The 25,057-nt window shown below is 42.7% G+C and overlaps 1 protein-coding gene across 1 annotated transcript in view; it reads right to left on the reverse strand.

The window, feature by feature from the left end:
* Positions 1-16,867: 16,867 nt before the first annotated feature.
* LOC126482325 (conserved oligomeric Golgi complex subunit 6) overlaps positions 16,868-25,057 on the reverse strand; it is a 120,581-nt gene continuing 112,391 nt past the window's right edge. Inside the window, exon 10 of the mRNA XM_050106371.1 lies at positions 16,868-17,194. Coding sequence (XP_049962328.1) covers positions 16,964-17,194 — 231 coding nt within the window. The 3' untranslated portion in view covers positions 16,868-16,963. The remainder of the gene's footprint in view (positions 17,195-25,057) is intronic.

Here is a 25,057-nt window from a genome sequence, read left to right on the forward strand (position 1 = left end):
AGCCCTGCTCGACTCCATTCTCTTGGATATGGGGGGAACTGCGAAAGGTGCCAACTTGAACCCAGAAAATACAATGAGACAAAATGTTCTTGATAAAAGTTGGGAGAAGACCCCGGAGACTCCACTCATGTAAGATAGTGAGGACATGGTGTTGCCAAGTGATGACAAAAGCCTTTTGCAGATCGAAGAAGAGAGCTATAAAGTGTTGATGTTGGGCAAAAGCCGTTCAGGTAGCAGACTCCAGCTGAACAAGATTGTCACTAGTGGAATGGCCTTGGCAGAACCCACCCTGGGACGGAGCCAGAAGACTCCAAGACTCAAGGACTCAGCACAGCTGCCGGCTCACCATGTGTTCAAGTAACATACAGAGAATATTGGTGACACTAATTTGGGTGATAACTGTCCATCTCTTGAGGATGCTTACCTGGTTTCAGTACTGTGATGATTATGCTTTCTCACCACAGTGATGGGTACTCGCCCTTGCTCCAGATGTGGTTACAGAAGGTAAGGATGTGATGGTGACAGTCCACTGATAGGTGCTTGAACACTTGGTTGTGGATGCAGTCTGGATCTGGGGTTGTATCAGGGCAGATACCGAATTCCCACTAGCTGAATGGAGCATTACATGGCTCCACATGGGACGTAATAAAAGATAACTGCTTTCACTCCATCCACTGTTTTAGGAAACAAAAACCAGGTTGATAACTCTGGGACATACAGACTCAAGCATAATGCAGAGCAAAATGTTTGGCTAAGGCATCTGGGTCAGTATACACAGTGCCATTCAAGGTAATACCAAGTATACCTGAACATGTCTGGTATTCATAGAGACGTCTCATCTTTGCCCAAAACAGCAACGGAGATGTATATAGTTCACAGTTGACACATACTGTTTCCCGAACTCTCACTTCTGTAGTTTTACTACGTGGCAGACTTTGGCAAGGATATGCTTAAATGCAATGAACCGCTTATAACACTCACCTGTCGTGACACAAACTAGTGTTTCCCTCTGGGAGGATTTTTAATTTCGACTGAGCATCTGTCTAATGGATGAAGGTATTGGACCGTAATTTTGAATAGACTGTAATTAATAGAAAAACTAAACAGGCTTTTACTTTGGGGATGATGAAAGTAGTAAAGTTCATACATGAATGAAAAATCGAATGGTCACCAGCCCAATTAGGCACATTAATTTGAAATATTATGTTCAAGAAAACTGAATATTAGTTGTTTGTAGTGACTTTCATTAAAACTCCCTTTGAATAGCACATTGGATACACACGAATACAGGGTGATCTAAGCTGTGGGTAGCAGTAGTTACCATTAATACACAAAGCAGTAATCATAGAAAGCAAAATTGTACCCAACACATAATAACAACAGTTACATCATGATCATTACGTGACTCAGTATTGCGATGTTACTGCAGGAAGCACCGAACTAAAGTTAGACATGGAAAGGTTTCTGACTTCTTGTTGTGGTCTTCAGTCCTGAGACTGGTTTGATGCAGCTCTCCATGCTACTCTATCCTGTGCAAGCTTCTTCATCTCCCAGTACTTACTGCAACCTACATGCTTCTGAATCTGCTTAGTGTATTCACCTCTTGGTCTCCCTCTACAATTTTTACCCTCCACGCTGCCCTCCAATGCTAAATTTGGGTTCCCTTGATGCCTCAAAACATGTCCTACCAACCGGTCCCTTCTTCTTGTCAAGTTGTGCCACAAACTCCTCTTCTCCCCAATTTTATTCAATACCTCCTCATTAGTTATGTGATCTACCCATATAATCTTCAGCATTCTTCTGTAGCATCACATTTTGAAAGCTTCTATTCTCTTCTTGTCAAAACTATTTATCGTCCATGTTTCACTTCCATACATAGCTACACTCCATACAAATACTTTCAGAAGTGACTTCCTGACACTTAAATCAATACTCGATGTTAACAAATTTCTCTTCTTCAGAAATGCTTTCCTTGCCATTACCAGTCTACATTCTCTACTTCTACCATCATCAGTTATTTTGCTCCCCAAATACCAAAACTCATTTGCTACTTTAAGTGTCTCATTTCCTAATCTAATTCCCTCAGCATCACCCGAGTTAACTCGAGTACATTCCATTATCCTTGTTTTGCCTTTGTTGATGTTCATCTTATATCCTCCTTTCAAGACACTGTCCATTCCGTTCAACTGCTCTTCCAAGTCCTTTGCTCTCTCTGACAGAATTACAATGTCATCGGCGAACCTCAAAGTTTTTATTTCTTCTCCATGGATTTTAATACCTACTCCAAATTTTTCTTTTGTTTCCTTTACTGCTTGCTCAATATACAGATTGAATAACATCGGGGAGAGGCTACAACCCTGTCTTACTCCCTTCCCAACCACTGCTTCCCTTTCATGTCCCTCGATTCTTATAACTGCCATCTGGTTTCTATACAAACTGTAAATAGCCTTTCGCTCCCTGTATTTTACCCCTGCCACCTTTAGAATTTGAAAGAGAGTATTCACGTCAACATTGTCAAAAGCTTTCTCTAAGTCTACAAATGCTAGAAACATAGGTTTGCCTTTCCTTGATCTATTTTCTAAGGTAAGTCGTAGGGTCAGTATTGCCTCACATGTTCCAACATTTCTATGGAATCCAAACTGATCTTCCCTGAGGTCTGCTTCTACCAGTTTTCCATTCGTCTGTAAAGAATTCGTGTTAGTATTTTGCAGCTGTGGCTTATTAATCTGATAGTTCAGTAATTTTCACATCTGTCAACACCTGCTTTCTTTGGGATTGGGATTATTATATTCTTCTTGAAGTCTGAGGGTATTTCGCCTGTCTCATATATCTTGCTCACCAGATGGTACAGTTTTGTCAGGACTGGCTCTCCCAAGGCCATCAGTAGTTCCGATGGAATGTTGTCTACTCCTGGGGCCTTGTTTCGACTCAGGTCTTTCAGTGCTCTGTCAAACTCTTCCCGCAGTATCGTATCTCCCATTTCGTCTTAATCTATCTCCTCTTCCATTTCCACAATATTGTCCTCAAGTACATCGCCCCTGTATAGACCCTCTATATACTCCTTCCACCTTTCTGCTTTCTCTTCTTTGCTTAGAACTGGGTTTCCATCTGAGCTCTTGATATTCATGCAAGTGGTTCTCTTTTCTCCAAAGGTCTCTGTAATTTTCCTGTAGGCAATATCTATCTTACCCTTGTGAGATAAGCCTCCACATCCTTACATTTGTCCTCTAGCCATCCCTGCTTATCCATTTTGCACTTCCTGTTGATCTCACTTTTGAGACGTTTGTATTCCTTTTTGCCTTCTTCACTTACTGCATTTTTGTATTTTCTCCTTTCATCAATTACCCAAGGATTTCTACTAGCCCTCGTCTTTTTACCTACTTGATCCTCTGCTGCCTTCACTACTTCATCCCTCAGAGCTACCCATTCTTCTTCTACTGTATTTCTTTCCCCCATTCCTGTCAATTGTTCCCTTATGCTCTCCCTGAAACTCTGTACAACCTCTGGTTCTTTCAGTTTATTCAGGTCCCATCTCCATAAATTCCCACCTTTTTGCAGTTCCTTCAGTTTTAATCTACAGTTTATAACCAATAGATTGTGGTCCACATTTGCCGCTGGAAATGTCTTACAATTTAAAACCTGGTTCCTAAATCTCTGTCTTACCATTATATAATGTATCTGAAATCTGTCAGTATCTCCAGGGTTCTTCCATGTATACAACCTTCTTTCATGATTCTTGAACCAAGTGTTAACTATGATTAAGTTATGCTCTGTGCAAAATTCTACCAGATGGCTTCCTCTTTCATTTCTTACCCCCAATCCATATTCCCCTACTATGTTTCCTTCTCTCCCTTCTCCTACTCTCGAAATCCAGTCACCCATGACTTAAATTTTCGTCTCCCTTCACTACCTGAATAATTTCTTTTATCTGATCATTCATTTCATCAATTTCTTCATCATCTGCAGAGCTAGTTGGCATATAAACTTGTACTACTGTAGTAGGCGTGGGCTTCGTGTCTATCTTGGCCACAATAATGCGTTCACTATGATGTTTGTAGTAGCTTACCCGCACTCCTATTTTTTTATTCATTATTAAACCTACTCCTGCATTACCCCTGTTTGTTTTTGTATTTATAACCCTGTATTCACCTGACCATAAGTCTTGTTCCTCCTGCCACCGAACTTCACTAATTCCCACTACATCTAACTTTTAACCTATCCACTTCCCTTTTTAAATTTTCTAACCTACTTGCCCGATTAAGGGATCTGACATTCCACGCTCCAATCAGTAGAACGCTAGTTTTCTTTCTCCTGATAATGACGTCCTCTTGAGTAGTCCCTGCCCAGAGATCCAAATGGGGGACTATTTTATCTCCGGAATATCTTACCCAAGAGGACGCCATCATCATTTAACCATACAGTAAAGCTGCATGGCCTCGTGCAAAGTTACAGCTGTAGTTTCCCCTTGCTTTCAGCCATTCACAGTACCAGCACAGCAAGGCCGTTTTGGTTAGTGTTACATGACCAGATCAGTCAATCGTCCAGTCCGTTGCCCCGCAACTACTGAAAAGGCTGATGCCCCTCTTAAGGAACCACACATTTGTCTGGCCTCTCAGCAGATACCCCTCCACTGTGGTTGCACCTACGGTACAGCCATCTGTATCATTGAGGCACGCAAGCCTCCCCACCAACGGCAAGGTCCATGGTTCATGGGGGGGGGGGGGGGGGGTTACTGACTTAAATGACATATGAATACCACAAATAAAATAAAATAGTACTACAGTTACACTATTTATACTCCCATTTATGGAAATGTATCAGATTTCTTTAGTAGCAATAATATTCCAATTATTATTCTAATATGAGAAGAATATGGTGGGGACCCATAAACTGATACTGTATCACAAGTCAAACTCTATAATTATTTCTGTAGAAAATTCAATTCATTAAATTTGATTCCTAGCCTCACTTGGAATAGTTTGTTTTTAATTATCAAAGCAAATTATTCAACACTGAGCTAGTTGAACTTCAAAAAAATTGTTCTTGATAGTAGTTAAGGCTAAATTATGTTTCAAATAAGTTTAACTTGTGTGCCTTTTTCATCGCCTGTGAAGCAGGTATTTTAGACAGTAACATTTACACAGTCTGATGCTGAATTTTCGCTCATGTAATACATAGAAATAAATCACTAGCTTGTTTGAAACCGGATACTTAGTTTTCTGAACACTTAGGAGGGGATCCTGCATAGGTTCATGATTAGAATAAAAGTTATGGCTCTAAACACAGGTTTATAGCAGTTGGATTATTATTGCAAACACTCACACAACTTAACTGGTCCATGCTCTAATACATTTCTGTATGCTTGAAGTTGGTGAAGCAGTGGCGAAGTAGTGGTGGCAAGCGACGTGGCAGCTAACTGTACTCACGGCTCTTGATGTTCAAATGCTCTTTACAATTTCTTCTTGGCGATGGATTTTTAACAGGTTAGAGCCATTCCTTATTGCTAAGAGTACCGTGCAACAGCCAAATCCACATCTGAGCCAAAATTCCTTGCAAAATGGCTTCCAAATGTCTCCCTTGGCACCCTCGATGTGTACCGTGCAATGGCTAGCCACCGACTGCATACCATTCCCACCAAGGAGCAGCCCAGTTTGACTGCCAAAACCACATTTTACATCGCTCCAAGCCACTTCCGTCACAGAGGGAGTTTCCTACATCTTTTATGTTATACAATACAAGTTCCCTAAGCATGAACCAGCTTCCAATATAGAATGTTTTCTTTATAAACATACATATATTATAAAATTTCATTATTTTAAACATTATTTAGTTTTTTAGATTTTTCCTGCCTCAAGATGACTGGGTGTTGTGTCGTCTTCATCATCATCATTCATCCCCATTACGGTTGGAGGAAGGCAATGGCAAACCACCTCCACTAGAACCTTGCCTAGTATGGCAGTGTGGGTCTCCCGCATCGTTCCCCTACGCTCTGTCACGGAGTATGGGACTTGATGATGATGATGATCATCATCATCATCATCATCATCATCATCATCATCATACATACATACAAACTTTAAATTTCCTGTTACACATCAATGACCTTAAGTAACAAAGAACAAACACTTCATAATCACAGATACACAGTTATATAGTATAAACCTACTTCTAATCGATATAGGTGTTACACACTACATCGACAGATGTCACTTATGGTGTTCAAGAGCCCGTCTATGACCTCTAATGCCCTATGTGATTGCTGATGACCACCAAGGTACTGTCTTCTGTTGGGGTGGTCCCAACTGGGGATCACTAAACCAGCTACCAAAAGAATGGCTGCTGTTGTATTCTGGACTGCCTCACCGATATCTTCATGCAGCGGGGAACCAAGGGCGACAGCAGAGGTGAAAGTATCCCAGTCAACACTGTTGAGAGTCCATTTGGGCAGGCACCCAGGGGAAATGATGCTGAGGGAGGGACAATGCGACCACGGGTGTTCTGGTTGTACATTAAGTTCCACTGGGCTGTGTCCGTCTGACTTCGGAATGTGCCAGGGGTTTTTGTGAAGCTGAGGGATTGGGGTTGTGTGCGTGTTTTCTGCATGTAAGCTTGTGTTTGGTGTTTTATATATGTGTTACTGGTCTCTAAAGAGGCGTGTAAGGGTTAATTTTGGGTGTTTGTGAGAAGCTTCTGGTGGTTCACTTCCTAAATTTTGTATGAGAAAGTGGGACGAAGTTTGTGTTTCATAAAATTTTGTAGATTTTTCTTGAATAAGTGTGTAAGTGGTGGGCTGGCCTAGGAAGTCTCTTATCTTTGTGTTGGGGATGTATCTGCCAGCACCAGAGATGACACAGAAAACTTTGTTCTGGAGACGTTGCAGTCAGGATGGTGCTGTGTCTGACACCATAGACCATATCTCCGGGCAATACAGGATGACGAAGTATGAGCTGGCGCTAGGGAAGGAGTTTGCACTGGGTGGTTATACTATCACCTTTCAAGAGTGGATACAGCCTACAGAAGAGGGCGCAACCCTCGTCTGCTGCGATAGTGAGGTGCTTGTTTCATGTTAGTCGGTGAACTATTTCGACCCCCAGGTAAATTACTGAATTTCTCCATGTTAGCTCTCGGTCATCAATTGTGAGTTGATGATCTGGGAGTTTGACTTTAGGGGTGAAATAGATCACTTGGCACTTTTTAGGGTTGATTTTTATTTTCCAATGGTTGGACCACTGGGTTATTTTATCGAGATGTTGCTGGAGGTGGCGGTGTGTGAGGAGGCGGCTGCGACTGCTTCTGTATATGGCGGTGTCATCCGCATAGTGGGCAATCTCTCTGCCAGTCTGCCTAGGGATGTCATTCGTATACATGGTATAGAGGACAGGACCTAAATCCAAGCCCTACGGGACTCCTGCTGCAATCTGTCATGTCTGGTTGGACTTGACTCCATTCCTTATGAAGAACTGACATCCTGTAAGGAAGGAGTCAATGATCCAGGTTATATGAACTGGGCACCCTATCAGGTCTAGTTTGTAGATTAGGCCATCGTGCCACATGCGGTCAAATGCTTTGTCTATGTCTAGGACATTGCTCCTGTTGCTTCTCTCCTTGTCCTGGCCAGACAAATGTGTTCTAACAAGCAAAGGGATTGTTGAATAGTGGAGTGCTCAGCACGGTAACCAAACGGTTCGGGCATAAGGATGTTGTTTTCTGTCAGGCACTGACAGAACGGTGAAAGGATTATTATTTCCAGGATTTTACTCAGGCCATTTAGGAGAGAAATGGGCCTGTGGCTTTCAGGAAGGAGCAGGTTTTTATTGGGTTTGGGTAGGGTGATGACCTTTGCAGTTTCCCACACTGAGGGGAAGTGTGCGAGTTTCAAACAGGTGTTATAAATGCTTGATAGGTGGTATATTTCATTGCGGTTACCCTGCTGCTTAATGAGTGCACATATTGTCAGCTCATTAACGGGCACGAATTCTGTCATTGGGCACGTATTTTTTATCCGAGTCACTCGTTCAGTAACTAGTCTCTCCTGCCTACCGGTGACATCATCGTGGATGATGTGAGTTCGGAATTGTGACTCCAATAATTTTGCCATTATTTCCGCCTTTTCTTGTTGGTCCTAAGCAAGACCGTTCTCACCGTAGAGTGGCTTGTTTTCTCTGGTGGGATCTTTCTGCTGCCGTGTTACTTTCCATATTTTGTGCGTGGGTATGTCTGCTTCGGTGGATCTTAGTTTCTCCTCCCAGCAGCTGCTCATGTGCTCCTGTAGCCATTGTCTCACCTGATCCTCTAGACTCTGCAGCGGCGGTGGTCAAGCTGGGTCACGGTAGCATTGCCACAGCCTACGCCTCCTGCATTTGGCGACTATGAGGTCCCACATGTCAGGGGGCAGGTCCCTGGCGACAGGATCATTGGTTATCCTGATGCTAGTTGCACAAGCACAGGCGTGGAGGATGCCAGTGAATTTCTCAACGACTTCGTCCATGTATCCTCCTGTCTGGAGTGGGGGATTTTCCTCCATGTGCTCTCCCACCAGTTATGTGTATCAGTCCCAGTTTCTGATTATTTGTGTGTTTGCCATCCTCCTGGTATCATCTTCGACACTGGCGAGATCCAACACGACAGGACTGTGATCAGATTCCAGCTTGTAGTGCACTGTGGCCACTGCATCGAGATCCAAGTTTTTCGCGACAAAAATATCTAATACATCAGAATTTATGTCCGCATTGCCAGGAATATGCATGGGCTCATCTGGAGTGATTGGGGGGTGGGGGTGGGGTGGGGGGTGGGGCAGGAAGATCGGGATATGGTCCCTGGCACACAGGTTATCATGGATTCTCCGGTGGATGGATGAGAGGAGACAAGGGCTGCAAATGGAAAGGTCAATGGCAGAAAAAGTTCCAAGTGTCACTCTGAAGTGTATGGGGGCACCATTATTCAAGAGGCAAAGGTCAAGTTGTGCCAGTAAGTTTTTAAGGTCTTTACCATGACCAGTGATCATTGTTCCACCTCGCAAAGGGTTACAGCAGCTTGTGGCTTCTTCAGCCACTGGCTGGTGTCTGGTTCCAGATGGCAGAAACTTTGGAAGGAAATGTCCCGAGGGACTTCTTCCCGGTGACAGGCTGGGGGAAGGTAATCATCAGCTGGGAGATGGGAACCAATGCCCTGGAAGGTGGAAAGCCAATGATCCAAGAGTGTGTATGGGGGAAGCAGCACGAGGAGAGCCCGAACCATGAAGGGGAAACAGGCATGGTTGAGTGGCCACTGTAGGAAGTGTGTGGGGACACAAGCTGTATGGGACTTCTGTCCCCGAGAATATCAATCCAAAAACAGTATCTCTGGACCTTGGGCAGTGTGTTCTGAGACACCAAGTGTTTAAGTTTTATGTCTCTGTATAATGCGTATAAGTAAATATTGTGTACGTGAATAGGTAAAGTTGACAGTCGTTATACATCATGAACATCATATTTGTTACCCAAATCCTACATTGGATCACATCGGGGTCACCAATGTTGGATTTGGGTAATGTCCCCCTTCAGTAGCTGAGTGGTCAGTGCGACAGAATGTCAATCCTAGGGGCCTGAGTTGGATTCCCGGCTGGGTCAGAGATTTTCCCCACTCACGGACTGGGTTTTGTGTTGTCCTAATCATCATCATTTCATCCCCATCGATGCGCAAGTTGCCGAAGGGCATCAAATTGAAAGACTTGCACATGGCAAACAGTCTACGCAACGGGAGGTCCTAGTCACAAGACATTTACATTTGGGTAACGAACACAGTATATGACACTTTTATACATGCTGCATGCAACTGCTCGTACTACTTCTTGGCCTCTAGGAAAGTAAATAAGTTAACTTTTCCAGAGTCTTACATTCTTCTATTTTCTTCTCTCTCCGGAAAACAGTGCAATCTGGAGAGTGGGTAAAATGGTGCTTTCTACAGTTGACACAGAAAGGGGTGAGGGGTGGTTACAAGGAGTGTTTGCATGCAGCAGGCATCCACAGCCTCTACATGGGTGGAGGGAGGTATTACATACGATTTCACATCGCATCGGTATACCACTACCTTTATCTTTTCAGGCAATGAGTCGCTCTCAAGGGCTAAGATGAAGGCACTGGTAGCAACATTATCGTCCTTTAGCCCACTATGGACACAGTGGACAAAGTAGAGGAGATTCGTGTTTAACGGCCTGTCAACAACTAGGTCATTGGAGATGGAGCACAAGCTCAGATTAGGGATGGATGGAGAAGGAAATCACCTGTGCCCTTTTGAAGTAACCATCCCAGTCTTTACCTTCAGGAATTTAGGGAAATCATGGGAAACTTAAATCTGGATGGGGGTTTAAACTGTCGTCGTCTTCAATGTGAGTCCAATGTGCTACCCACTGCACTACCCCACTCGTTATGACTGATAAAGTATATGTCCTGCCGCTCCAAGTTGAGTCATTATCAGATTTGCAAGCGCAGATCTTGATGGAAAATGATGCCCTGAACCATATTTAGATTATTTTGGAGAGAGAATCTGAGTATGACACTCACCTTGTTACAAGTGAGCAGCACCCGTAACTGGGCAGGGGATGCTGTATTGATCAAAAGTGACCCACTTTTCATTTTAGAGATGGCTGGCACTTCCCCAAACTTGTTTCCTATCTTCTCCACAAAGAATCAGTCCCTGTGCAAACCAAGTATTGTGGGGAATATTGCTCTGCTTGCCACTTATCTCTACATTGCTCCCATGGCATAGCCAGGGATGAGACCATTTTAGGGTCATACCTCCCTGCATTAAACGAGGACTTTCATTCCATCGAGACTGCTGGGACTGTATGGCCACCAATGGGAGATAACTTCATCCACCTCATTTGCGGCTCATGCACCATGCTGCCAACCACTCCGAATGGGGGCTCTCCCCATGGGGGGCAGCCAGCCTCAGCAAAGGCAATGTGGCCAGTAATCCATTGCTCTGAGCCCCGTGCACAAAGTTGTAGAAAATGCCAGAATTGGAAGCCCGAATCCCAAATCGTAAACCAGGTTATAGCTGGGTCTGCACCACAAAAACCATCTGATGGAGAGCCAGAGAGGGAAAGGACTCGTGTAAGTAAACTTGCAGTACAGAAAGGAAGTAATGCTGCAAAGGCTGGGGCCCCATGATAGCCAAGCAATTACTCACGAAAGAGTTGTGAGTCTCCTGGGAGGTACAATTAGAGTCAACAATATTTAAACCATTTAACAGTTCATCATCTCATTGGATATGAAGATAACCAGTACTGGATTGATTTAACATTGTCTCAGTTGTACAAGACATACAAAAATAGTTTCCATTAGTTCCAATCAAATTCTTCAAATAGTATAACATTATATAATCTATTATTATAACCATCAAAACCGAACTCACTAAGATACGACATATGAGGTCTGTTCACAAAATTCCAGAACTTAGTCCGCAAAATTTTTCTACTCTTACCTTTTATTTATTATTATTATTATTATTATTAGTCGTAAAGCTCCCAACATGGAAGACGCTAAGTAAAGATGGTTCACTTCTGGGGCTTCTTATTCTTCTTGTTTGCCCACCGGGTCTTCATTCTTTGCGAGAATTCAGCTTTTCTTTCTTCGCTCCATTTTGTTCCAGTTCTCGGCGCTTTTGTCTCTGGTTTGACCTCCCATTTGTCAACTTTAAGTTTGAAATTGTTTCTTTTGTTCATGTCTTCAGTAGTAATGTTGGCTAATTTCAGATCATTCTTTACATTTTTGATCCATTCTCCTCCATTAACAAGGGATGTTACGTATCTTACTATTTTTTTTGTAAGTCTGTGATTGGGAAGTCTCATTATGTGGCCATAGAATTTTAGACACCTCTTCCTCATGTCTATCTCTATGTTAGAATATTCTTCAATTTTAGAATTTTTCTGTAATCTATACCCCTCTTTGGTCCATCTTGGTCCCAGAATTTTCCTAATGATTTTCCTTTCCTCTTTCTTCAGGTTTTCCATATCTGTTTTCCTTTTAAGTGTCAAGGTTTCGCTGGCATATAGCATTATTGGTTTAATTACCGACTTATAATGTTTAATTTTTGTATTTATAGACAGACATTTTTTATTGTAAATGTTTTGGACCAGCCCTAGACCCCTACGAGCTTTTAATATTCTTTCTTGCTGTGAGTATTTTTCAGAAATTATCTCTCCTAAATATTTAAAGTATGGTACCCTCTTAATTTCTCCATATTTGGTTTGTAACTTAGAAATTTCTAGATTTGTTGTTGTAAACACCGTTTTCTCAAAAGATATTTGTAGGCCAACTTTTCCTGCACACTCTTTTAAGGTTTCTATCTGTTTGACTGCCATTTCACTAGAATCTGTCATTATTGCAAGATCGTCTGCGTAGGCTAAGTAGGGGATTTGTAGGTCATCTTTTTTGGTTCCCAGTGATAATGGTTTCCAGTACTTTTCTTTTTTGAGTTATTTTTCCCATTCTGCCATGACTCTATCCAGAACTAAGTTAAATAACAGAGGTGATAATCCATCACCTTGTCTAACCCCAGTTTTTATCTCAAATGATTTTGAAAGTTTTCCCATGAATTTCACTTTGCATTTTGTATTTGTTAATGTCTGCTCTATGATGTTCCGTGTCTTCTTATCCAGTCCTTGTTCTTCAAGAATTTTAAATAGTGTGGGTCTGTGAATTGAATCATATGCCTTTTTAAAGTCGACAAAGACATATACTGTAGGCTTCCTTCGCATTTGTCTCATCCTTGTAATCAATTTCAAGTTTAAAATTTGTTCTGGACATGATCTGTTTGGTCTGAAACCAGCTTGGAAATCTGAGATTTTGGGTTCTAGCAGTTTTTGTGTTCTTTCAAGAAGACAAGCTGATAATATCTTGTATGTGACGGCAAGTAAGGAGATTCCTCTATAGTTGTTCACATCCGATTTATCCCCTTTTTTATGTAACGGATGTATTAGGGCACATTTCCAATCTTCTGGTATTTATTTATTGTGCATGGTCTCCTTCGAAATTCTCTCCTCTACAACTGGTACACAGCTCTCAATGTCGTTTCCACTTATGGAAGCAGTCTTGGTATACCTCTTGCTGGATCGCATGAAGCATCATCTACGAATTTTCTTTTACCTCGTCTATTGTTGCAAATCTTTGTCCTTTCAACAGGATTTTCAACTTTGGAAACAAAAAAAGTCCACATGGGCCAGGTCTGGAGGGTGAGGCAGCTCAGTGATGTTTTCTGTGCAACAGACATGCACCGACAACAATGAGTCTGCAGGTGCTGTTCATGATGCAAGAGCCATGAACTGTTTCGCCACATTTCAGGCCGTTTCCTTCTCACATTTTGTTGCAGGCATTCAATATGTCCCACTAGTACGATTGATTAACAGTTTGTCCCTGTGGCACAAACTTATGGTGAACTAATCCTTCGAAGTCAAAGAAAACTTTCTGCATGGCTTTGAAATTTGACCCGACCATACCAGGTTTTATTTGGTCTTGGAGAACCTTCCCAAACCAATGTTAAGGTTGAACTTTGGTCTCAAAATCATAGCTGTAAACCCACATCCTGTCACCAGTTATGATTCTCTTAAGCAACATCTCTTTCTCATTTGTGCGAGCCGAAAGTTCTTCACAGATTGTGAAGTGGAGGTCTTTCTGGTCTTGGCTCGTGAGCCATGGGATGAACTTGGCAGCAACACAATGCATTCCAAGATGCAATGTCAGCAGTTCATGACATGATCCAACTGAAAGGTTATATTTTTCTGCAATCTCTTGGACAGTCAATCTTTGATTGGCACGCACAATTTCATTGACGTTCCTGACACGAGTGTTGTTGGTACATGTCGAAGAGTGTCCTGAACTAGGGTCATCTTATCTACATTGGGCCATTTTCAAATCATTTCAACCATTTATAACACCAAGTGCAGCTCAAGCACGCATCACAGTAGGCTTCCTGCATCATTTGGCATGTATCTGTAAAGGTTTTCTTTAAGTTTCATGCAGACACATTGCTCCTCCACCTCTTCCATCTCAAAATTTGCAAACTGTGTGACACGACTTCTACTCAATACAGCACTGAACAGCAACTAACAGATATACAAAAATGAAACTTCTGACTGTTACACATTGAACACAGGCATGTGCAAGGATACCAACCCGATTTCACTCCAACACACCATTGGTGCAGAATTACGAATGTTCCAGAATTTTTTGAACAGACCTCACATGAACATGTTTGCTTTTGTGAAATCATTTTCTCAGTGTGGACTTCCCGATACTCTTATCAACATATAGAAATACAGTTTCTGTTTTCTTACCTGTTTAGACTGAAAGACCCCATGATATCAATCAAGAACTGCTTTTGCCTAACCAGAATAAAACAAATCACACCTACACAATCGTGCAACAGTCTGTATACATAGCTTATATGACTCAAAATATTTTTCAATGAACCAAATGTGATTCCACTTGTTAACCTGGCAAGGGAACATATTATCAATCTTCTTGGGACATTTTGACCACCAATACAAATGAATAATAAATGACAATGCATTTTCATTACAATTGGTCAGAGGCTCTGCATCACTCTCAATGACGTACAACAAAACATAACTATGTAATTTACATGGCAGAATATCCAAATTACACCCATTGGTTATTCCAAACAAACCATTGAAAAATTTCTTCAACAGGTTTCTCAGTGCTCACTTTTAAAATATTCATAAATATCTGTGGTAAATTTCTCTTCGTCAAAACAGGTTTAGCAATTTCAAAGGTATCTGCCAACACACAACACAAATGTTCCTTACGACTAATTCTATGAGCATCTGCTGTAAATAGGTAGCTTGCACCTGCCTTTTTATACTGTCCTTGCCTTTGCAACCAGTCTAATTACATGCAGCTCATCCACTGTCATAATTCTGGAGCTTGCTGTTATACTAATGCTGGATATAGGTATCACTAGGTCACCACGAAACCAACAATGCTGTTTTCTGCCATTGGGGGCACCCCATATTGCTATGTGGTGTAGCTCAGCACTGTGTTTTCACAGCTCAATACATGAAGGGAAACTGCCTCCTGTGACAACATACCACCAGCTCAGGTGGCAAAATTATACTTCGGCACCCTGTATTCTACTGATGCTGCCATCAGTTGAAAGCACTGCTAGTCCACACTGGCCCTCAGCAAGAGCTCTACAAGCTGGAGCTACAAGCCAGATTGACAGTTCTGGCCTTCGAAAAGGAGCCACTGGGCGAGGCCGCTTGGTGGCTGCCATTGTCTGACATGCCAGGCAGCATCCGAGGGTCCTGAGGTCAACTCTTGGTACCTGCCTATTTCTGCCAGCCACCACAGGCTGCAGGTGTCATACACCAAATCCTGTCTTATCATAGCAGAGCAGATACACTATGTGGTCAGCAAGGATATGAAGACGCCAACCGCTGCCTCAGCACTCCACTGTATGGATGTCACACAGTTCCTGTTGGAGACTGGTCACACCATGGTGGTGAGTACTGTACTGATGGTTGGAGTCAAAGTACAAACTGTTCTTGCATTCCTAACTCCATATTCATCACAGCACTTGAGGATCCACCCCACAGGTTGCACTATATGCAACAGTGCCTAGCACGTATCATTGGGGTCAGAAGTGCCAATACCATTGAGGGACATTGTGGAGCAAAATTCTCCAGCATCATCTCAGTGTTGCGAGTGAAGATTAACTGTTTTCCATACGATAGGGTGGGCACACACTGTTTAACTGCCCAGAGCTTACACCACAGGATGGAGGTTTATGCCCGGTTAAGTGTACTCAGAGCTAACCAAGAGTGGCACTAAGTAGTAAGTGTTTCAGATGTGATCAGTGGCAGGAAACATGACTTGTATTGGTAATTGGTTACTTCCTTGTTAAATTTTCTCTTTTCCCTAAACATAGGCTTTGCAGCATATGAATTGGAGGTTAAGAAGGGTAACACCATACAGGTGATTCAGACCTTATTGAATCAGAAGATGCAAATGCAGGCAGACCCTACAGAGCTACACAAGCGATTGGATGGACTAAAGGAAGATAGGAGGGAAAAATCCTTATATAGTATGTTCGTACCTCTCCAAGACTCTAGCAAAAACAATACTGGTCTCTCCTTTTTCAGGTAATGCAGGAAGGGGCATGATGGCATACATAATCAATCTGTTAACAGCCAAAGAGCTATGGTATTGGTCAGAAGAGCGAATATTATACACGGACAAGTTACATTTAGTGGGAGACAATAAAGTGTATCACAAATTAAGGAATGTGCAGACATTTGATGCAGTGCTACAGGAGGAAAAATAGTTCTACATATTACATAGAGCAATTGAACAATGTGCTGCAAAAATAAGTTCACTGATAACTTTGCAGACAGAATTAGGAAGCTAAACATCAGCACATATCAGTTTATGGACAACAATAATACCAACAGGGTCTTCTTACAAGAGGCAGCACAGAAGGCACCAGCTGCATTTTTAAGAGAGCTGCCACCTGATGTTTCAAGAATGATACAGACAGAGTTCCCTAAGAAGCTAGTGAAAGCCATAGGCACTGTGATACCATTAGAGACAGATGCTGTAACATGATTTCAGGATAGGAAAGGACCTCTCACTGTACTGATATTTGGAGTAATTGGTCGATAAATGAAGTACAAATCACCCTTGCACTTCTAACTCTGTCTGCCACAGTAATGGAGGAACTATCCCATACGCAGCGCAAGAGGCAACAGTGGGCACCATGCATCACCCTTGGCATTAGATTCATTTATAATTTTTCACTGCTGTCAACAATGATCAAAACCTACTTGAGGAAAAGACCCACACTTCAACTCAAGTAGAAAACAAATCAGTTGCTACAATAAACACTTTATTTATATACAGTGGCACACAAAATATGTTTATACAAATCTGTTTACAAAAGACAATATGAAAATTGTGTAGTGTTTTCACCCCAGAAGTTTTTCAAGTATCTTCTCTGGTGGAATGGACATTAAAGCATCTGGATTTTGGTACTCATTAGCTGGATTATGAACAGCTTCATATAATTGGCGATAAATAGCAGCTATTACTTCATATGCTCGTCTCTGTACAGCTGTTCGATGGCTGCTGCTAAGAAGCATGTTGACCTGTGGTAAAACAAACACATCTGGCAGGTTGACAAAGTTCTCCAGCTTGCTCTGCAAGGAAAAAAAAAGAGAGATTTTACATGAAATGTGGAATAATAATTTTAAAAAATACATCAATATATAACTATGCTAAGAGAGTGTAAATCTGACATAATTAACACTTTTTTTAAAATATAAAAAGGATGAATGGTGGTGCACACTATATTTGTCAAGTAAGTACTGAAATGAGTAAAAAATAAATAAGGATAAATGTACAGTGAGTTATATTCTTCAACACAGAAACCTTCTGCATCAACACACTGTTGCAAGCACTCTTTCCTGTCTTCATATACCCCCTGGAATGCAAAGGCTATTGAAGCAGCATGTAAAAGTCACTTATCACCTGAACTGACCTGAAACAGTGTCCTCATTGGTATCTTTTGATCCGAGGGAACAAGATGAAGCTGTGGGAAGCTAAATATGGACAGTAGGTTTGTTGATTCTGGATCATAAAAATACATAAGCTCTGGATTGTAAAAGTGTCCAGGTGTCTCTGAGTGAACCTAAGCAATGTTGTTTGGACATGGAGGAGATACAGAGAGACAGATTGTAAAAACATAAGCTCTAGATAGCAAAACAACAATCTACCTATACTCAAGAGATTGGAAGGCAATGGCATGTGCAAAACAATATTACGTCAACCTCATTCAACAGGTTTATGCTCTCTCACACCTGAAGCTGTTTGCAGTTGAAAAACATTTTGAGTCCAATGAAGAAGTTATGGTAGTTAAACAAGGGCTGTTACCAGACATTCCAGAACTGCACTTCAGAGATGGAATTTACTCACTAGAAAATGGTGGACAAAGGGCACTGAACAGAATTGTGGCTAAATCAATGAATAGCTGCATATTCTCTCTCTCTCTCTCTCTCTCTCTCTCTCTCTCTCTCTGTCTGTCTGTCTGTCTGTCTGTCTGTCTGTGTGTGTGTGTGTGTGTGTGTGTGTGTGTGTGTGTGTGTGTGTGTTTATTTTAGGGCAAGTTACATATAGCTGAACACAAATGTAATAGCTGTCAGAGACTGGTTGAGTTTTGATGTTCAGCTGATTTGAGGTTTGGTTTAAATGTTTTGTGGAGGGTTTCATGGGACAAGTGAGTAGAAAGTTTTTGGGTGGTATTATTGTGATAATAATCCTCTGTTGGAGTTTTACTCCATTATTTTATCTGTTACTATAAACAGTGAGTTGTTTGCCATATGTACTTCATCATTCAAGCAGGTATTTTTTTCTGCTTTGATTTTTTGCAGTGGTAATTTTCTTGTATAGTTAGAAGGTGTTTTTTTATTGTTGATTCTAATTATTTTCATGTCATCTTCTCTAGGGGATGGGTTGTGATTGTGTTCTGCAAATGTGGAGTGGTTTGTCTCATACCTGCTGGCTCTCATAGTCATATACCAGAAAGGAGTTGTATATTAATTACAGTGTAATACTTGTGATGGCAGATACACAAGACAAACAGGCAAAATGTTTCATGTCGGATACAAAGAACATATAAGAGCCTGAAAGTATGGGCCAAACCAATCTACATTTGCAGAACACCTAAGATAACACAATCAAAGTAATCTCTGGAGAACGGGGGAGGAGGGGGGGGGGGGGACCCCCCTAATCCTGTAAATATTCTTCAAAGGTTTGCCATTAAATGACGTTGTGCAAATTCCAAAATACTTCCTCAGCAACTGTCCGACATCTTCATGTGGTTAACCTAGCTGGTGGCTAGGTGTGACTCACAGTATCTGGACTTCAACAACCCTGTGTATAGAACACATGTGCAAAGAAAGTGCAGGTGTGAAAATCCTGCATATGCAATGATTTGCAGATGCGAAACTTCCTGGCAGATTAAAACTGTGTGCCCGACCGAGACTCGAACTCGGGACCTTTGCCTTTCGCGGGCAAGTGCTCTACCATCTGAGCTACCGAAGCACGACTCACACCTGGTCCTCACAGCTTTACTTCTGCCAGTATCTCGTCTCCTACCTTCCAAACTTTACAGAAGCTCTCCTGCGATCCTTGCAGAACTAGCACTCCTGAAAGAAACGATATTGCGGAGACGTGGCTTAGCCACAGCCTGGGGGATGTTTCCAGAATGAAATTTTCACCCTGCAGTGGAGTGTGCGCTGTGAGGAGCGGGCATGAGTCATGCTTCGGTAGCTCAGATGGTAGAGCACTTGCCCGCGAAAGGCAAAGGTCCCGAGTTTGAGTCTCGGTCGGGCGCACAGTTTTAATCTGCCAGGAAGTTTCATATCAGCGCACACTCCGCTGCAGAGTGAAAATTTCATTCTGGATTTGCAGATAGATGGCGCTATACTCAAATGCCCGCTGCTGACAATCGCAGAGAGGCCCTCATGCACGTACGCTTTATGCTATGTTTACCAACAGTGTGGCCAGACATCACTCACTACAAAGCCATACTACACCAATATTATGATGGGTCTGTAATCGAAAAAAATCTTGATCATCTTGTCATGATTTAATAGCAGCTAACTTAGGGTTCCAGGCTATGCTAAGCTGAAATCCCACATCCCTGTTGATGAGATTATCAGCTGTACAGATATGTATTGCTTCCTTAATGACGCAATCCCAGAAAGACGATGCTGGGGATAAAACTTCTGTCTTTTCAAAAATCATGCAACGTCCTGTATTCAGACAGTGTTCTGCAATTGCCGACTTTTCTGGTTGACGTAGGCATGAAAGACGCTGATGTTCATTGCAGCATTCTTGTATTGTGCGACATGTCTGGCCTATATATGCCACCCCACACTGACAAGGAATCTTTTACACTCCACGTTTCCTCAGGCCAAGATCATCCTTAACCAAACCCAACAGGTTCCTCAGATTTGCAGTTGGTCAAAAAACACAGTTAATGTCACATATTCTGAGAACTCCAACGATTCTTGACATGGCACCAAAATATGGCAAAAAGACCAAAGTGGTGGGTGTCTTCGTATCTTCATTCTGCTCCATGGATTGAATGCCCCTGGGCCTAAATGCATTGCATAACTGTCTCTCAAAAAGATCTTTTTGTCAGAACAGTGTGTTCAAATGTTGGATGTCATTTGGCAGGCTTTCTGGAATACATACCACATGCACTCCATGAACTAACATACGTAATGCACTCCTGCATTGTGCAGGATGATGGTAGCTTGTGGCCTGCAAATATAGATCTGTATGCATTGGCTTGCAGTAGACACTGTGTCCCAAGGTTCCATCTGCTTTCCTTTGTATCAAAACATCAAGAAAAGTTAAAGTATCATCTTTTTCCACTCCCACTGTGAAGTTTATATTTGGATGGAGCGAATTTAAAATCTGAAGAAACGTAGGCATCAAGTCCATGTAGTCACACCACAAATGTATCATCTACATACTGCAGAAAACAAGAAGGTTTGAGAGTGGCTGACTGTAGAGCTTTTTCTTCAAAGTCCTCCATAAAATAATTGGCCACCACAGGAGACAGAGGGCTTTCCATTCTGACACCATCCACTTGTTCAAAATATTGGTCATGAAATAAAAAGTATGTTGAAGTAAGCACGTGTTTAAATAATGCCACTATGTGCTCCTCAAACTTGTTGCTAATGAGTTTGAAAGACTCCTGCAAGGGCACCTTTGTAAATAAGGACACAACATCTAAACTTACTAAGAGATGCGACAATTGCTGTCAGAGTTTTCAGGTGACCTATGAAAACTTCAGAGTTTCGAATATGATGTTGCACTTGCCTACGAGAGGTCCCAATAGTGATGTCAAATATTCGCCACCCACTAGTTTAATGTTTAATAACTGAAGTGTTACTATTAATTTTTTCAGGAAGTTTTATGTGAAACATAAAATGTAAAAATTAATAAATGAAGAGCACCAGTTTGCCTTTGTTTGTATAACAAAAGCAAACTGGTGCTCTTCATTTACTACACTCCTGGAAATTGAAATAAGAACACCGTGAATTCATTGTCCCAGGAAGGGGAAACTTTATTGACACATTCCTGGGGTCAGATACATCACATGATCACACTGACAGAACCACAGGCACATAGACACAGGCAACAGAGCATGCACAATGTCGGCACTAGGTACAGTGTATATCCACCTTTCGCAGCAATGCAGGCTGCTATTCTCCCATGGAGACGATCGTAGAGATGCTGGGTGTAGTCCTGTGGAACGGCTTGCCATGCCATTTCCACCTGGCGCCTCAGTTGGACCAGCGTTCGTGCTGGACGTGCAGACCGCGTGAGACGACGCTTCATGCAGTCCCAAACATGCTCAATGGGGGACAGATCCGGAGATCTTGCTGGCCAGGGTAGTTGACTTACACCTTCTAGAGCACGTTGGGTGGCACGGGATACATGCGGACGTGCATTGTCCTGTTGGAACAGCAAGTTCCCTTGCCGGTCTAGGAATGGTAGAACGATGGGTTCGATGACGGTTTGGATGTACCGTGCACTATTCAGTGTCCCCTCGACGATCACCAGTGGTGTACGGCCAGTGTAGGAGATCGCTCCCCACACCATGATGCCGCGTGTTGGCCCTGTGTGCCTCGGTCGTATGCAGTCCTGATTGTGGCGCTCACCTGCACGGCGCCAAACACGCATACGACCATCATTGGCACCAAGGCAGAAGCGACTCTCATCGCTGAGGACGACACGTCTCCATTCGTCCCTCCATTCACGCCTGTCGCGACACCACTGGAGGCGGGCTGCACGATGTTGGGGCGTGAGCGGAAGACGGCCTAACGGTGTGCGGGACCGTAGCCCAGCTTCATGGAGACGGTTGCGAATGGTCCTCGCCGATACCCCAGGAGCAACAGTGTCCCTAATTTGCTGGGAAGTGGCGGTGCGGTCCCCTACAGCACTGCGTAGGATCCTACGGTCTTGGCGTGCATCCGTGCGTCGCTGCGGTCCGGTCCCAGGTCGACGGGCATGTGCACCTTCCGCCGACCACTGGCGACAACATCGATGTACTGTGGAGACCTCACGCCCCACGTGTTGAGCAATTCGGCGGTACGTCCACCCGGCCTCCCGCATGCCCACTATACGCCCTCGCTCAAAGTTCGTCAACTGCACATACGGTTCACGTCCACGCTGTCGTGGCATGCTACCAGTGTTAAAGACTGCGATGGAGCTCCGTATGCCACGGCAAACTGGCTGACACAGACGGCGGCGGTGCACAAATGCTGCGCAGCTAGCGCCATTCGACGGCCAACACCGCGGTTCCTGGTGTGTCCGCTGTGCCGTGCGTGTGATCATTGCTTGTACAGCCCTCTCGCAGTGTCCGGAGCAAGTATGGTGGGTCTGACACACCGGTGTCAATGTGTTCTTTTTTCCATTTCCAGGAGTGTATAATGCTGTTCTACCAAGAACCGACAGAAGATTCTGTTAACATGTAAAAATTATTTCATTTTTGAACTGTCTCAACCAAAAAGAGTGTTATTGTAACAAACCCTTTTGACAAATCTGAAGTATCAATAAAAATTTACCCTCTAGAGCTGTAGGTATCCTTCCTGGGCAAGCCTATCCATGAAATTGTGAGGAACCACAGATCCCCATGGCAAAGGAGGCAGGGATGTACAAGACTACTAGCAAGTCTGAGCATACTTTAGGATTTTTACACAAAAATTTAATTTGAATGTGTCAGCTGTGTCTTCCAAACACTCTCCCAGCTCCACTTCTTGCTCCTGTACAGTGCCTGAGGCATTGGCATTATACAACCCTTTCATCTTTTGCTGACAAAACCAGCTACACATACCACCCACGTTATCAACAGGATAGGTGGGAAACAACTCGTGTGTGGTTACTGGCTGTGAGGGCAGGGCACAGCTCAGGTGCTCTCTTGTGTTTGAGCCTTTTTACAGTGCAGACAACTTTATGCTGTCTGCCTCTTGTCTCTCCTAATATTTAGTCATCTACAGAGTGGATGGCTTATGTCACCCTAATTTGCTATATGGTGGCTGGCTTATGTCACCCATCTCTGACTCTGTTCTTCAGAAACGGTCACCAGCTAACTTGAACATGGACCACCTCTTCTCACACTTATTATTCCCTCTATTTTACTTGACCATCCAGATTGGCTGTCACCCTCTACTCCCATCACACAGGAGCCCATCTGTAACTCGTACTTTCAGAATATAACCAAAATTCAGTTGATTTCATTCTTTCATTTCGAAACCACTTCCTTCTGATGTCCATCTTCGACCATTCGGACCAGGCTACCACTTCTGCACCCATACAGCTAACAGGAAGTCTCATAACCAGAAATTATTTTTTTCTAAAAAGGAACTGCCCATGTTTTACACTTCAATTAAGTAATGGCAGGCATCCGTGCATCACTGTTTCTGTTCAGGAGTCAAGGTGCGTGGGACAACTTTGCACACACTTTTCTTTTCTTCAAAGCATTCTGATGAATGCCTGAACCCTTGATTGAGAAATGTTCACTTTGTTGCTCCATTCCATTTTGTGACAACAAGTGACACGTTACAGCCACACATCGACTGCTTAACACCCCCTGCTCCCAACTGACTGGATGTATGCACAGCAGTTGTTTTACATTAGTTGTTAGTTAAAGCTATTGTGGTAGTTCTGCGCTGATGTCGCTTGTGCACCAGGAATGAAATACGTCCCAGAAGTCTCTGGACAGGCAGAGTACGTGGCTGTAGTTCTGGTACACACTGAAATCCTCGCACCTCACCACCACAGCACAGTGCTAGATGGAAAAACGGGTAGCTCATTGATGAAATGGAGTCTCAGGCAGTTATCCATTAATATTAATACAAATTATTATTATTTTACTTAAAATTCATTTAGAATTCTCACAAGTTTTATGTGAGGCTGTAATTTTATTTCATAACTATGACAACTTTAATCTTAATGTAATTTATCTATAATAGACTCACATGTAGTATTCATATTGGCTTTATTCATTTGGGATCACTCTGAAAACAGTTACTCACAAGCACAGCACCTAGTGTCTCTGCATATCATTTTGACAAGTTCTAAACACCTTGTATAAGTCCATCAAACACTAAGAATGCAGGTATTCATAACATGTCAACAACAATCTGATCTAGACAACACCAGGTTTTGGTTGTGTAACAATTTCATGTTGGCCATTAAGTAAATAGTCAGTGTTCACGTCATGTTGTGTCATGTCTGTAATATTCCAAGTGTGTGTCTTTGACAAGCAATTTTGTAACTGTTGGTGCACTTGTCTGGAAGAAATGAAGATCTTTTGTGAATCCAGTATCTGTCTTCACAACATTTCCAGTGCTGGTGAGTGAAACATATTTCCATTGTCTATTAATTTCTTTTTAAGTAGATGGCACAGGTCTTCTTGCATCACTACCTACTACTGAGACCCGAGTTTCTCCTGGCGTATACAACTTTCAAATCACTTCTGGGAATTCAGCCAGGTAACACTTTCAGCGACTGCCGATTTTTAGGCTGGAGAACACCCCGCCATTTTCAAGGCAAACTGCAATGGACAGGCGGTGTACATGCAAATTTAAAACCTCAGTTCTCTGAGTGAAGCAGGAAAGATAACACACACACTGAACACTAGTGCCACCAAAGATGACCAAAGTCAGAGCTATCCATAGTGAGACTATGAATTCGCAGGTGAGGTAGCATTGACTCTGTCCCTCCGTTTTTTTACAAGGGAGAGAGCCGGATTCCAAACAGAATTTAAACAGAAACCTTCATCCCTGCTAACGAGGTTGCTTGCTAATTTAATCTCAACTGCCTCCCTAATAACACTGTAGCAATAGCTGGACATTCATGCCAATATCTCAGTGTTATATAATAACATGGGGTGACCAGTATCCAAGCAATGTTTGGCAATAGCAGATCTACTTGACTGCTGTAATCGTGTGTGCCGTTTATGCTCAGTACATCGGTCCTTC

The sequence above is a fragment of the Schistocerca serialis genome, chromosome 5 (assembly GCF_023864345.2).
Source record: "Schistocerca serialis cubense isolate TAMUIC-IGC-003099 chromosome 5, iqSchSeri2.2, whole genome shotgun sequence".
NCBI lineage: Eukaryota > Metazoa > Arthropoda > Insecta > Orthoptera > Acrididae > Schistocerca > Schistocerca serialis.